At 37.3% G+C, this 16,067-nt stretch overlaps 1 protein-coding gene across 1 annotated transcript in view; it reads right to left on the minus strand.

Moving 5' to 3' along the window:
• ITGA8 (integrin subunit alpha 8) overlaps nucleotides 1–16,067 on the minus strand; it is a 248,220-nt gene that overhangs the window by 62,433 nt on the left and 169,720 nt on the right. The window contains exons 21-23 of the mRNA XM_066385213.1: nucleotides 11,453–11,545; nucleotides 6,055–6,134; nucleotides 179–259 (exon numbers count right to left, since the gene is read on the minus strand). Of these exons, the coding sequence (XP_066241310.1) occupies nucleotides 179–259; nucleotides 6,055–6,134; nucleotides 11,453–11,545 (254 nt within the window). The remainder of the gene's footprint in view (nucleotides 1–178; nucleotides 260–6,054; nucleotides 6,135–11,452; nucleotides 11,546–16,067) is intronic.

Here is a 16,067-nt window from a genome sequence, read left to right on the forward strand (position 1 = left end):
TAATGATGAGTAGAAAAGAATAAAAATTTGTCAAAATGTGGTCTTGAATGCATTAAGAAAATTCCATATAGTTTTTATTGGTATTTTATCATTACTCTCACATATATACATTTATACATGTAAATATATATATTACACATATACATAAAACTATTATAACATTCTGTTTATTACTTACCCTCTTATTTCTACTTGAGCTACAGCAGTGATGTTGATTTGCAGGCTCACAAAATTGCTGTCTGGATTGTCCTTGTTGGAACTAAAACATAATTGGCATATGATTTTAATATATTTTCTCAGATGTGTTACTATAATATATGATCATAAGAAATGTTCTGTATATCACATGAACAACACACATTATTGATATGATTATTCAGAAAACAATGGTGTACCCCTTCTACAAAATCATAACCATTTATACATGGAAATTTTAAGATCCACTATGATCAAAGGTAATGAATGCAACTTTTCACAAGAAGATACTTTATCAGAAAGCACAATAGCTATTGAGAGAAGCTAACACTTTTGTTTCAATGGCTAAGCCAAAAAGGTAGCGAGCTGAGCTCATTTCCAGCATCTACCTTGGACACATTCCTTAACTTCTCTGAGCATCATATTCGTGGCCCATCCAATGAACAAGGACAGCACAGTCAGCTCCTGACTTTTCATGCTCATAAAGAGGAGGACTGGCAGGAATAATTCAAGAGCAGCACATAATGGAAAAAGTATTTGTGTTTGGCTCTGGAATGCAGCATGCCATACATTATTAGGGCAGCAAATTTATCCTCCTTATGGTTTATTTCTTAAGTAATATTAAAATAAGTGTACATTCCCTGCCTGTTCACTGGCTGATTAGGGTGGGGTGGGGGGTGAGTAGGGGCATGGCCAATGGCAAGAAGCAGCAAGATCAGAGAAAGTTGGGCAGTTCATGCAGAAAGACAATGAGCAGATAACATGGATGTTTGTCACATCTGTCCAGAATCTCAAGATGAAGAGTACAGGTTTAATAATATTTATTTGCACTGTGGCAAAATGATTTTCAAGTTTTCGGTTTCTTTCTCTCAAGCAAATATAATCAAATATGCAATAGAACTTTAGCCCTGGCCAGGTAACTCAGTTGGTTAGAGCGTCGTCCGGATACGCCAAGGTTGCGGCTCATCCCCGGTAAGGGCACATATGGGAATCAACAAATGGATGCATAAGTAAGTGGGACAACAAATTGATGTCTCTCTCTCTCTCTCTCTCTCACTCACTCTCTCTCTCCCTTCTTTTCTCTCTCTAAAATGAATAAATAAAAAAAAGAAATTTAACTTTAAAAAATGCATATGATAAGAAGCCAGGGATTTTAGGAAAATGAAACCTGTCTCATGAGAAGCTTGACCCAGAAGCTAAGCTTTGGATGCAGTCCCACTAGCATTTGTTGTTCCTCTGTGCTTTCATCGAAGTCACCTTAATATCCAGAAAGACTATATAGCTTTTAGCAAATTAGATGTGGCCACACCAACCCCAATAGGTCATGTTTATATTCAGGTCTCATTAAGAAGAGAAAGCCCCCTCCTCTATCCACTGAATATCACACAGATTCAATGGACAGGCTCTCACACTGCAATGATGGTAATAGGCTATGTTCTGATTAGCTCTTGAAGCTTTCTAAATGTGGGAGCTGGAAAAAAACAGGACAGAAGTTTGCTTTCAACGGAAGAAGAGACAGAATTGTTCCCACATTGCTTTTGAAAAGTCCTGTTCGATTGTATATACTGATAAGGCAACTTAAACTGCAAACACACATAAAAGATATAAACAGGCAAATGTCAGGCTCATTTCCTGTAATGGGGTATCACTGCTAAGCGTGTGATGAGCCTAGAGGAACTTGTTCACCAAAGTTTGAATCCCAGTTTCTAGGCCATTTTATTATTATCTCATCTGGAGAGGATCAGTCAACTAAAAATTTTTTTCTTTTCTTTTCTTTTTATAAGCCTGATTTCTGAATTATTAACCACGAAGACATCATTAAGTAACTTTACTTGTTGCAGACTTTGTGGTTCAAATCCATTACAGAGGACTCTTAAGTCTGGAAATTTTAGTCTAATTGTCTCAGAGATTAACCAGACTTTGTCCTATTTTCTAATTCATTACTGCTTTGTGGCAGTGAAAATTAGAATTTGTAGGGGGGAGGAAGTATCATTTAAATTATTCCTTAATTCTATTGCATTTTATTTTTAAGAGGTTCAAATAACACAATTTTCATTACTCACAACACCCTGAAAATATAAATAGGTATCCAGCACTGAAATTATCTTGGGACAGGAGTCTAATATGAAGCATATAGAGGTGGTTTTGAAATTTAACAAAAGCAAAGGCAGAGTTGGAGGCTAGACCTGGCTGACTATTTAAAAGTGTCCTTTGTCACAAAAGCTGGCTATGACACTTGGTACTGCAACCAGTGACGTCGATAAAGTCTCCTGCTGAGAAAGATAATGGGCTTGATATATAACTTAGATGATCCTTTGACCTTTTTACTGGAAGGAAACCTCCCTTACTAGTACCACTGCTATATTCAAACAGGCAATTCATCACTGCCATAGATGCTGAGCTATTTATACTGTCAGTGCTTGTTCCAGGCAAGGAAAGATGAATTTCCTCTCCATGACTACACCCTATGTCATACACCAAGAATAGAGATTTCTTTTTTACTTTTTACTCCAGTGCCACCTTTTTGTCTTTACTGTTTCTTATTTTCTAGCAATTGCTCTATGCTTTCTGTGGTCTTTGGAATACTGGCAAAAACAATACAATGTTCATTTCACCATTACTGAGAGAGCAACTGCAACGATGATCACAAAGACGTGTTTGTACATGGGAATTCCTGAGATGCGCTCTGCACAGGGAGAGAAATGTTTACATGTCACACGGAGCCAGGCCATGAAGACACCACTTAACACAGACATTTGGTAACATGAAATATTCTAAGTTTATTAATTTTAAAGCCCATTTTCTTTTGGGTTCTATTTGTGGAAAAGGGCACTCAATGTGGGTAATAGTGGTCAATCTGGTCAAAAGCTTTAGACTTCACAGCATTAGGTTTAGTTTATTTTTGGTTTAAACACATTTGAACTGGATGCAAACCATCCATTAAATACTTATTTACTTCTTTGGAGTCTGCCAGAAAAAGCATGCAGATAAATGCTCGCTTCTCAAATGCTCTAGTATTCAAGTGGTAAAAGTATTCTCAAATGCTTTGAACTCTGTAATTTTTTTTTTTTTTAGAATTTGATACTTTATGAAAGCTCCCCAGTTCTTTCTGGGTTTCTACATTTTTATATTTTTCAAGATAATGTTAAAATATTCATAAGTTTTATAGCATATAAGGATGGAATAACCATGGCCCATTTATTTAGATGAAGAAGGGATGTTAAGAATGTGACTGTTTCTACTTTCCATCTAAGTCAGCACTTAGTTGCCAAATTCATTATTGCAGTAATGATATATAGCAGCAGTTTTCAACCTTTCTACACTTGAGGACCAGGGGAAATAGAATTATTTAGGGACCACTAAGGCAGAAATCACCCTGAATATAAGCAAATTCGACTAAGGTCATTGTATCTATAATCTTCATACAATATCAGGGTGGTTAACTCTTTGGCGACCAGCACGAAATTTCTGGTGGACCTGTCTGTACACGGGTGATTGAAAAACACTGGTCTACAGGCTGGATCTAGGGAAGGTGGAGAACATTATTTAGTGTCCTCTGCTCCTTGAGTGAACTGCAAATTACATCTATCATTTGTAAATGCAGGCAAAGGTGATGTGGAGAGGTCAAGGAATTTGCTTTGTGCCTTAGTAACAGATTATTGTTCAAAACAAAGTCTACATATTTTATGAAAGATGTATGTTTCCCCCGGTGATGCGATGCAAAGCTACATGGAAACATAGGATCAATTTCACAGACAGTGATGGTGAGGAACAGACACTTTGGCCTACTGTCTGGTGGCCCTTCACTTTTTATTTTGAAACTTACAAATATTAATTGATTATCCCAATGAGAATATTTATAACTAACTAAACCTCCTGGAAAATATACATTTATGCAGTTAAAGAATCAATTTAATAAGCTTTAGGTGCAATGAAGGAATATTACAGAAGAATTCATTTCATCTGCACTCCATCACTAATTTGAGTTAAAAAAAGGTCTCTTAGATTCAGCAGAAAACATTTAAGTTAAAATTTAAAAGACATAATTGCAATTAAGGTCAAAAAAGGATACCAAAAGTAAGTTAAAAAAATTTTCTTCCTAGAAATGTAGCATACAGTTTAGGGGATATGGTTTGTGATGTGGATTTCAGATTTTTAAAATAGCTTGCATTCTTATAGAGTTAATATCTTTTTTAAAAAAATATACTAAACTCCTAATTAACTGGCTATTAAAAAATAATCCAGACCTTGGCTGGGTTGCTTAGTAGATAGAGCATCATCCTGATGCTCTGAGGTCACAAGTTCCTTCCCTGGTCAGAGGGTTAGGGCACATAGGAGAAGCAACCAATGAGTTCACAACTAAAAGGAATAACTAAGAGGGACAACAAGTTGATGCTTTTTTCTCTCTCTCTCTTAGTCGCCCCTTCCCCCTTCCTCTCTCTTTCAAATCAATGGAAAAATAAAAAAATTAATCCATTGTGCAAAATAATATTTCTAAAAGTCATCACACTCCAACACAATCAAAAGTACATTTAGCAATTAGCGACACTGCACACTAGTATTTGAGAACGGAATTCTAGATAGTGACTTTAAAGTCATTTTCACATTAGACCATGCTGGGCAAGTTATAAATTATGATATAAAGCCTATATGTGCTGCCCACATAAGTGTTTTTCAAATTTTTAAAACTGTAGACCACAAAATAATATTTACATATCCCAGGGTATCTTACTATATATTTACATTTATCTCAAAGGGATGTTTCATGAATTGGTCAATTGCTTTTTTTAAAAAATTGATTGATTTTAGGAGACAGAGAGAGGAAAGGGTGGGGGAAAGAGATAGAGAGAGAGCAAAGCATTTATTTGTTGTTCTACTTCGTTGGGCATTCATTGGTCACTTCCTATATGTGCCCTGACTGGGGATTGAACCATCAATCTTGGTGTTTGGGGATGACACTCTAACTGACTGAGCCACTGACCAGAGCCCAATTGCCTTTTCTTTTAATATGAGTCTAGAGTCATTAAATTGCTTCCATTACTGAATAATGGGTTGTAGCCCACAGTTGGGACTCCCTGGCCCTCACTTTATAGGTCTTCCTACTCATGAAATATGATCTTCAGCCATGAAGAAGCAAACAGAACAGACAGTGAAAGAATAAAGTCACACTTGACTCCTTGAACAGGATCCATCTTAAGAAAAAGGGGGCAGCTATAAATGACTCAGCTTATAGTTTCCAGAAAAGACTCTGTCCTTTGAATTCAGGGTGGGGCAAAAGCAGGTTTATAGTATGGAAAAATAAACCCATAAATAATAAATAAAACTATAAGAATAACTGTGTTTCACATACTGTAAACTTACTTTCGCCCCATCTTGTATATGATCTTACCAGCATTTTGCTTTGGTGCTCACATTAACCAGTCAGGGACTCATTCATTCTTAAAAAGTTAGATTTCAAGATTTCTCATGCAAAATCTATGCTTTTTTGTAAAAATATTGTTCTTAGGGATTAGTTGACCAGCAACTGAGAGCATGGTGGGGAGCTGGAGGGAGTGGGGGAGATAGAAGGCACATGCATCAGAATGAGGAAAAATGGAGGTGAAGGTTGGGGGTAGGGTACCCAGGACAAAATTTTACTCTCATAACTTGACCTACAGAATACAATCTCATTTTCAGAACCAAAAATGTTGAGAGAAAAAAAAAACTAACTAAAATAACTGAGAAAAACCAAGGAAAAATGGGCTGTGGAAGTCTGGGTTCTAATTTCAGGCAGACTTATAAGGTGAAGGAGCTTGACAGGTAGCATTGATTTCACCACAGATCTCTTTCATACTGAGAGGTAGGCATTTAAGGTCTAACCTTCTGATTTGAAGATCGAAGTTAATGCTCACATTTGTTTTCTCAAGACGTGGAACTGCAAATCGGAGGCCCAGAGAATACTAAATAAAAAAATAAAACACACACACACACACAAGACACTGCGTTATTACATGGGAAGAACCTTATACATAGCACAAACATCTTTTAAAGTCATCCTGCAAAACTCCACCCTCAACTGCTGTTCCTTTTTTCTGCTTCTACTCTGGACTGCTGAGGGCTGAGAGGGAGTCATGCAATTGAGACAGTACCTGTATGTTTTGGTTTCCTCTCTTTATTTAGTCCCATATCTGACACCTTCCTTGTGGGCCAAATTAAAAACAAGCTAAATACATGAGGGGAGACTTGATGGAGAAAACTTTAATGTGTCTTTATGATGGACATTTATATAGTCATTAAAATTATGGCTATGAAGCCTATGCAACAATATTGAAAATGATTCTGATATAATGATGATCAATAAAGAGAAAACATTACAACATTGCATGTGTAATATGTTCCAGCTATGATTTTAAAAGTTTATCAATGGAAAAGTTATTGTATGGAAGTGAGGGTACATTGTAAGAAAATATGCCAGAAAAATATGCTATAGTTATGTAAGGTTATAAATGTGTGGGTTATTTTTTCCCCTTTATTTTCCAAAGTTTTAGAACTTTCTTATTATTTTTATAATTTTAAAACAGATTTTAAAAACTAGGAAAAAAATAAAACCAATGATAATATAAATAAAGAAGTAAGAATGATAGTTAAGACATATAATAATATTACTTCCTTTCCTGTGCACTGTACTAAGCCTAACATATATTGTCTCATGAAATCACAACAACTACTCTATGAGGGAGGTACTGTGATTGTTGACATTTTGCAATCAAGCAGCAATTTGAGGAGTAGAGAGATTAAGTGACTTGAGCCAGGTTCAGAGCAAATAAACTACAGAGTTGGAATTGAAACCCTCCAAGCTGACTCCAGAATCTGTATCCACGGCCACTACACTCAGAGAATCACACTCGTAATTAAAAACTCAGGTTAATATGAACTGGTAATAATATGAACTAATAATCAATTGTCATTTTTATCATAAATCATCATGTTACTAGCCCTCACTGATTGTGCTACAAGTCAGGTACTGCCCTAGTATAAAGCCACCAGTGCTTATATTATATCATTGCACTGCTCCAAACAGTCCTGCAAATAGTACAGTATTCTCCTATTTCAATGTGACTTGCCTGGAGCATCACAGCTGATAAATGGTTAAGCTGAGATTTAAACTCAAGTATGTCTAATTATTAAGCATAAGTGTCCTTATGCCCAGCCATGATGAATACCTTTATTACTTTAAATGTGTAATTTTCTCTCAGACCTCTGGGCCTTCGCACACACTCTTCTTTCTTCTTTGGAAACCTTGCCTTTCCTTGCTTTTTCTACTTGGAGAACTCCTGCTTGTGCCTCAAAGCTCAGGACAAGAGATACTTCTTGCAACACATTCTCTGATATAACAGGTTGGGCTAGGCAGAAATTTTCTCTTTATTTTTTCTCTTCTTTGCTACTCTCTTATCACTCAGCTTACAACATTACTAATTTTGAGTTTCTCATTGAATGGGGGTTGTATATTTTCAATTGTGATGTTGTCAGACTCTAGCTTAGTACCAGGTTCTAGAAGGGGTGACAATAAAAACAGTCATTTCTCATCAAAAAAGAATGAGAGTATGTTATTGTTTGTATATTTTTAGTGATGGGGATCTTATTGCACTGTAATAAAGCCTGCCTTATGTTGGTGTTCATTACAGAACAATTTCGCATGGGTGAAGATACAAGTGTGACAGCTTCATACTAAGAGACGCAGGTGTTCTTAAATGGAACCAAACACCAGATCTCTGGGCACTGATTCTAAGGAACTTTGCTAATCCATTGTTTTCCTGCTTGAAAGATTTTGCAAGTTTTTATGAATCTTACTGGCATATAAATATTTTAAATTACTGCAGCTATTCTATAAAAATGACATTACTGAAATATCAGAATGAACACTTTTGACTCCTGCCTTGAATATTTTGTTAAATTCAAACAAGTTGCTTGAAACTTTTTTTTTTTTTTTAATATTGGGACTGGAATAGATGTTCCTGGAGATTTACAATGCTTTTTAATATCGAGGCCCACTTTTATGCTTGGAATTTTACTACAATCCACTGAGAGTATTCTTTTTAAAGTACAAAATGAAGAAGTAAATAAATCAAAGTGTTTTATAACAAAACAGAATGCAATAAAATTGTATGTGTTTAAGGGCATTAAATGGTGAGATAAGAAAGCTATTAGGTTTCTTCCACTATAGACCTCAGAGATAAATGAATAGAAACAATTTACTTCCTTGACTTCTAAAGATTACTTGCTGGTAAAACAGATTGACATCGCTTCACATAAACACATTTGTGGTTAAGACCACCGACCATTTTAATACTGCACTTTGACGCTGGTGGCCAGTTTTTGTTCCATGATTATTCTTAGTTACTGAAGAGCTTAGATGATCTCTAGTCTAGATTTTACACTGTTAATACTGAAAAATGAATAAGTGCCCAGTCATCTATAGATGCTAACACCATTGCCAACATGTCAATTCATTTTTCTTTGGCCTTTGGGAAAACTCTTCATATCAAATTATGGTGGTTGGGCTTTTGTTGAAAACTAGCAAAAAGATTTATAAGCTTCTAGATTAAAGGATTTTAATGAAAAAATGTTCTAATATCTCAGCTTAGACTCATTCTATCTTTCATGGCTTTGTTTAAATATCTCATCTGCTATCCATTAGTTTTCACTCAAGTACTTATCACAATTTTGCAGACAGGATGTAGTCAGGCCTGGTTCAAATCTTGGGTCTATCCTTCATTACCTGTGTGACTTTGGGCAATTCATTTGACTTCTCTGAGTCTTAGTTTTCTCATCTATAACATAGGAGAAATACTTGACTCATAGAGTTGTTGGTTGTTGTGAAAATTAAAAATAAACTAGCATTGAAAAAGCACCCAGTAATAGGTTTATAACCCAGAGGGCCATCAATATGTGCTAGCTAATAAAAATCTATTCTAAAAGTTTATCTTTCATTTAAATATTTACCTTTATTTGAACCAAGAAGTGAATTCACTAGACTATAGTGTGGTACCTTTTTAAACTAACCAGGATCAATTATATAGTGTTTATTATAGTGTGAAAAAACAAAAATATTATTCTAGGACAATATCCTGAAGTATAAGTTGGGAATAGGCATTTCCTGATAGAAAGTTTCAAATGCTCAAATCCATGTGTGAAACACTGGGCTAAAAGGTTTATTTACTGTAGCACTTCTCAGTACCTTAAAAATGCAAATGTAAGCCTGACCTGTGGTGGCTCAGTGGATCAAGCACCGACCTGGAGCACTGAGGTCGGCGGTTCAAAACCTTGGGCTTGCCTGGTCAAGGTACATATGGGAGTTGATGCTTCCTGCTCCTTCCCCCTTTCTCTTTCTTTCTCTCTCTCTCTCTCTCTCTCTCTCTCTCTCTCTCTCCTCTAAAATGAATAAATAAATAAAAATAATTTTTAAAAAATGCAAATGTACAACTAAGTGTCCCAGGGAATTCAACAGTGACCACAGAACTCTCTTTGGAATATAATTTGGGAAGTGTTCTAATACAAACTTATGCAATTATAAATTTTCATGAATTATTTTTTCAAACAATCCATTTTATTGATAATCATAAACATCTAATACAAAATAGAGGACTGTATATGTTTAATTTCTGTAACATTTAATTATGTAGTATTTGCAGATTTCTGAATTTTTATTTATTTTTGACTTCAAAAAATAATTATTTCCACAGTGATATTTACTACAGGAAGTTCCTATGTGTATACTTGAACTGTAATTGCACAAAATAAACTATTGCCCACAACTAATATTGCACAGGAAGTTTCTAAATCTGGGGGGGGGGGGGAAGGAAAAAAGAAGGAGGAGGAGGAGCTGGTAAAGGAGGAAAAGAAGGTGGAGGAGGAGGAGGGGGAGGAAGAGGAGGAGAAAGAGGAGGAGGAGGGGGGTGAAGAAGGGGGAGGAGAAGAAGAAGGAAGAGGAGGAGGAGGAGGGGAAGGAGGAGGAGCAGGAGGAGGAGGAGGAGGAGAAGGAGGAGGAGGAGAAGGAAGAGGAGGAGGAGGAGAAGGAGGAGGAGGAGGAGGAGAAGGAGGAGGAGGAGGAGGAGAAGGAGGAGGAGGAGGAGGAGAAGGAGGAGGAGAAGGAGGAGGAGGAGGAGGGGGAAGAGAAGGAGGAGAAAGAGGAGCAGGAGGAGGAGGGGGAGGAAGAGGAGGAGAAAGAGGAGGGGGAGGAGGGGAAGAGAAGAAGGAGAAGGAGGAGGAGGAGCAGGAGGAGAAGAGGAGCAGGAGGAGAAGAAAGAGAAGGAAGAGGAGGAGGATGAGAAGGAGGAGGAGGGGGAGGAGGAGGAGGAGGGAGAGGAGGAGGAGGAGGAGGAAGAGGAGGAGGAGGAGGAAGAGGAGGAGGAGGAGGAGAAGGAGGAGGAGGGGGAGGAGGAGAAGGAGGAGGAGGAGGAGGAGGAGCAGGAGAAGGAGGAGGAGGAAGAGGAGAAGGGAGAGGAGGAGGAGGAGGAAGAGGAGGAGGAGAAGGAGGAGGAGGAGGAGGAGGAGAAGGAGGAGGAGGGGGAGGAGGAGGCGGAGGAGGGGAGGAGGAGGGGAGGAGGAGGAGGAGAAGTAGTGTGGGCGTAGGGGACCAGGAGGGGGAAGAGGAGAGGAAAACCTCAAGTCCTTATTCTTTCATAAGCATGTTACAGATTATTATAAACCCTTTTATTTTCTTGCTACATTTTTCTTCAAGTATTATTCTTCAAGTAAGATACTAGGTCTTTAAGTAATACCTGGTAAGGCTGACTGAAAAGCTGAATTATTATAGTATTTTAATATGAAAATACTGTGAATGATATTCATGTGGGAAATATATTGGAAATAAAAATTTAATAGTCTTTGCTAAAATTTTCAATTGTTATTCTTAAATTTCTCACTTACCTTGTATTTGTTTTTGAATTCAAAGAAAAGGTTGTAGTAAATTCAAAGAAAATACAAAGAAAAAATCTTTAGTAAAAAAATAGCATTTATAAATTTGTTGCAACTAAAAGATATGTAAGAGTAAAGTTCAAAGAGAAAGCATATAGAAGTATTCATTGGTGTTTTTAACCTTAGATTATATGCTCGGTGTTGGTTACAATGCTAAATCCACTACCCTGGTAATTTCCTGCCTAATTTGTTTTAATTGCTATGTGCTAAATTGCTGAGTGCTAATTGGGGAGCTTTCTATTAGTTTTTTTAAACATTCAATTAGACAGAAATCAGTTCAGTATTTCTGGTTTTCTCTTACATTTGTTCCAGCCATCATAGGGTTCCCAAGGTCACACACCACTGTTCTGGTTACATTTTCCATCTTGTACTCACAGCTTAGTGGTCGCAATACCTATAACAGGAAAGAACAGCAAGGGTGGAGTTCAGGGGGCAGAATAAATTACATCCTGTCACAAAAGCAATGCTGTGGGCGGGAAGCTCCTCTTGATTTCAAACACCTGTGTGGGTAACTGTGCCCAAGCATTAGTTTGTGACCATCAACTCAGAAGAAAAACTTGAGAGAAAAGACTGAAGTTAAATTTTAGAAAGAAACAGTTTTGGATTGGTAGAAATATATATTGTGTTTCCTTGAGAAAAAAAATGCTTCTTACAGTATTTATACAAATATTTTAGAAATTATTTTCACTAATATTAGTGTTTAATTTGGGTCATGAAGATCACAGCTAATTCAACACAACTAAACAAATTTATTCTCGCAAAAAATGAAATGACAGTATGTGTATAGATGATCATATGACTCAATGTCTATTTGCAGGAGAAATGCTTTGAACACAAATTTCTACACAGCATGGTCCCATTTTGAGATTACACAATCAATCTCAGTTCAATCCTCTGAATACTTAAGATGGAAAGAGAACACTTTTATGTCTACCCCGTGCTTCCTGTCTCCCTTCTCCTCCCTAATTCCTATTCTGATTAGAATATACAAAAACTCACTGAAGAGGTGCTTTGGATTCTGTGCTGGAGAAGGTCTCAAGGTTAAACCATAGAAGAGGGGGAAGAAAAAGAGGTTTATCTTTGACGTCCTGCCCTCTGCTCATGGCTTCCCCTGGCGTCCTCCGGTTACTCCCAGCTGCCTAGAAATCCACACTTGATTCTCTACCCTGAGCCCTTTACACACTTCAAAACCTAATGCCTCTATGAATGAATGAATGACATGTCAGTCTCCTGATGGGACTAAGAAATATATTTTTTAAACTGAATTTATTGGGGTGACATTGGTTAGTAAAATTATATGTTTCAGGGGGCAATTCTATAATATGTCATCTGTATATTGTATTGTCTGTTTATCACCCCAAGTCAAGTCCCCTTCCATCACCATCTATCCCCCTTTCATTCTCTTCTGCCTACCCCACCCCTTTTCCCTCTGGTAATCACTTTACTGTTGTCTATGAGGTTTTGGATCTTTTTTTGCTTAATCTTTTCATTGAAATATATTTTCAAAATGCTGGTAATATTTTCTCTTCTCAAAGATACCTTCAGTATGTATTCAAGCTTAAGAATGCATAACTAACTCTAGTCATACAGAGATGTTTTATGTTGAGATCATTAGCCCAATCCTGAAAATAGAAAAAAAAATCCAGCAAAAGCTTGAAAAACATGCCCATGTATCCCCTGAATACAATTCAAGGGTTTTGTTTTTATACTAAAGATTTTTATTTTATATAAAAATTTAAAGTTGTACATTCATTTATTCCAGCTTACTAGAAATAGATTTTCTACATCAATCAAAGTTCTTTCCCCAGATCTTCTAACCTTTTTCTTTTTTTAACCTTAACTGTTTTTCTAGATATTTCTAGGTTACTTTCCTCTGCTGTTCCAGGAACACTCTCACTCTAATGTATTTATAGCTCTTAAGAGTGTCACTCATGCATTTACTCACTCACTGAAAATATGTACTGTGTACCTGCTATTTGACAGGCACTGATAAAAAAATAATCTTTGCCCTCATGGATTTTCCAATTATTAAGGAATTGCAGTAAATATCACAAGCAAACAGAAACACAGGACAGTTTGTTAAATTTTATGGTAGGAGAAATTTGTAGTGGTAGAGGAGGACGTGCACATTGATTTAAGCAACCAGAAAAGTCACCCTGAAGGAAGTGACATCTAAGCTGATGGGGGGCAGTGCAGATCAGTGGTAAGAACAAGGGCTGGACCTAATAATGGAGGTTTCAGTCTTGGTTCTGCTACATAATAGCTGTGTAGCTTTGGGCATGTTCCTGAATTTCCCCTTACCTATAAACTGGAGATGATGAAGGTTGAGTAAATTAAATACATGCAGGAGCTTAAGGTAGTACCCAGTCCATAACAATTGCAAAATAAATGTTAGCAGTCTCAATCTTTAGTATGTGGAGGCCCAAAGGATGAACAGAAAGATTAAGCTGGATAAGAGGGGGAACAGTAGTTAATGTGTCAGAGAGAGGGTGCAATCTCTTTGTGGTGAGAGTGTGAAAGGCTATTACAGAAACTGAAAAGAAATTCCATCCCACTGGAATTTACAGTGTGGGCTCAAGGAAAGAATCAATGATTAGTGATGAGGCTAGAGGTACATAGGGTGACAGTAAGGGTCTTGTTAGTCATCTCAGGAATTTGGACTTTACCTTTAAAAGCAATGGGGAGCTAGTGAGGGTTGTAAGCAAGAAATTGATGTGGTCACATCCTCATCTAAGAAAGATGGCTTCCTTTGCAGGAAAAGGGACTGGAGGCAGGGAGATAGGAAGATGAATTAGGAGACTGTTTTAGTAAACTCAGAGGACGATCATACCGGCCTAGAGAAGGCAGTGACAGCCACACTGGGATGGAGAAAGGATGTGGACTTGGGGGGTTTAGGACTAACTTAGGCTTCAGAAGTCAGGTGAATGCTGGTGCCATTCTCTGAGATGGGCAATGGAGGGCAGAGGAGGAACATGAGTGTGGGAGGACAAGAAGTCTAGTTCTGGACACGCTGAATGTGAGCTGGGTGTGAGACGGGAGTGAAGTGGAGTACATGAGGTTCCTAGAACAGCCAAATCCATAAAGACAGAAAGTTGAATCGTGGTTCCCAGGGGATATGGAAAGGGGGAACTGGGAGTTAGTGTTTGATGGGTACAGAGTTTCAGTTTTGCAAGATGAAAGATATTCTGTGGAGGGATGGGGGTGATGGTTGCACAACAATGTGAATGTAGTTTATGCCACTGAACCTGTACCACTAAAAATGGTAAATTTTATGTTACATATAATTTACTACTACTACAATAATAATAATAACAAAATGATAAAGCACATTGACTTTATTTGTAGAAAACTTTAGAAGGAAGGCCACCAAAGGGAAGTATAAAGGTTGGCTCACTTAAGCTTTCCAGAGAAAGAGATGATCACCATCTATATTTTTGAAAAGATAAGTGTTTTCAACAAAAAAATAACAACACTTACAATTAGACAATCCCAATACATTTTCTCTTGAGTAAAAGTTGTTTAAAAAAATCTTGAACTGAGTTTAAATAAAAAGATACACAAACCATGGCCCTGGCAGGTTAGCTCAGCCGGTTAAGAGCGTTGCCTGAAACAACAAGGTTGTAGGTTTGATCCCCGGTCAGGGCACACATGAGAAGCAACCAAAGAATGCACAATTGGTGGAGCAACCAGTGAATGCTTTCTTTCCCCTTCCCCTCTCTTTCCCTTCCTCTCTGTGTCTCTCTAAAAATCAATAAAACCCTGGCTGGATAGCTTGGTTTGTTGGAGCATCCACCCCAAGTGCAGAGGTTGCTGGTTGGATTCCCTAGTCCGGACACATACAGGATCAGCTCAGTGTTCCTCTGCCTCTCTCTCCAGGCTCCTCTCTCAAAACAACAACAACAAACCCAAATAATCAAACAAAAAAACCCCTCAAACTGCTTAAAAACAAAGAAGAAAGTAGAATGTGGCTTAGTCATGTAAAATTCAAAGACTGAGCAAAGTCTCTGGCCTAGGGAAACTGATGGAAGAATAGGTAAGGACTCTTTTGGGATTTGGGATTATGGATCCTGTCTGTTGTAACATTTAGAACCTAAGAGAGAAGCCAACAAGTGATCTCCATATCTTCCACGTGACAAAGGGAACAGTAAACTGAATGTTCTGCTAAAGGGAAAACATTTCAGAATAGATGCTGTGCTCACCACATCAGAGGACGAGTGGCATGAAGGGAATTGAGATAAAACGAGTGGAGCCTTAAAATGCTTCAAAATGACATATGTGAGCTCATTGTTTTGTTGTTTGTTTATGTATCATCTGCATGAAGTATTTATAGGTGATATTTTTCTATGACTTTCTTCAATAGAAATTTGTAGTGATTGTATAACTGTCAAGGTGCATGACTATTACTTACCTGGATTTATTATTTTTTTATTTTTATTTTATTTTATTTTTATTTTTTTATTAATAAATAAATTTTTATTTTAATAGGGTGACATCAATAAATCAGGGTACATATATTCAAAGAAAACATGTCCAGGTTATCTTGTCATTCAATTCTGTTGCATACCCATCACCCAAAGTCAGACTGTCCTCTGTCACCTTCTATCTAGTTTTCTTTGTGCCCCTCCCCCACCCCCCCTCTCCCTCCTTCCCTCCCCCCGCCCCCCGTAACCACTACACTCTTGTCCATGTCTCTTAGTCTCGTTTTTATGTCCCACCAATGTATGGAATCCTGCAGTTCTTGTTTTTTTCTGATTTACTTATTTCACTCCATATAATGTTATCAAGATTCCACCATTTTGTTGTAAGTGATCCGATGTCATCATTTCTTATGGCTGAATAGTATACCATGGTGTATATGTGCCACATCTTCTTTATCCAGTCTTCTATTTTTTTTTTTACCAAGAAGATAATTTAAC

This window comes from Saccopteryx leptura, chromosome 5 (assembly GCF_036850995.1).
Source record: "Saccopteryx leptura isolate mSacLep1 chromosome 5, mSacLep1_pri_phased_curated, whole genome shotgun sequence".
NCBI classification, from domain to species: Eukaryota; Metazoa; Chordata; class Mammalia; order Chiroptera; family Emballonuridae; genus Saccopteryx; species Saccopteryx leptura.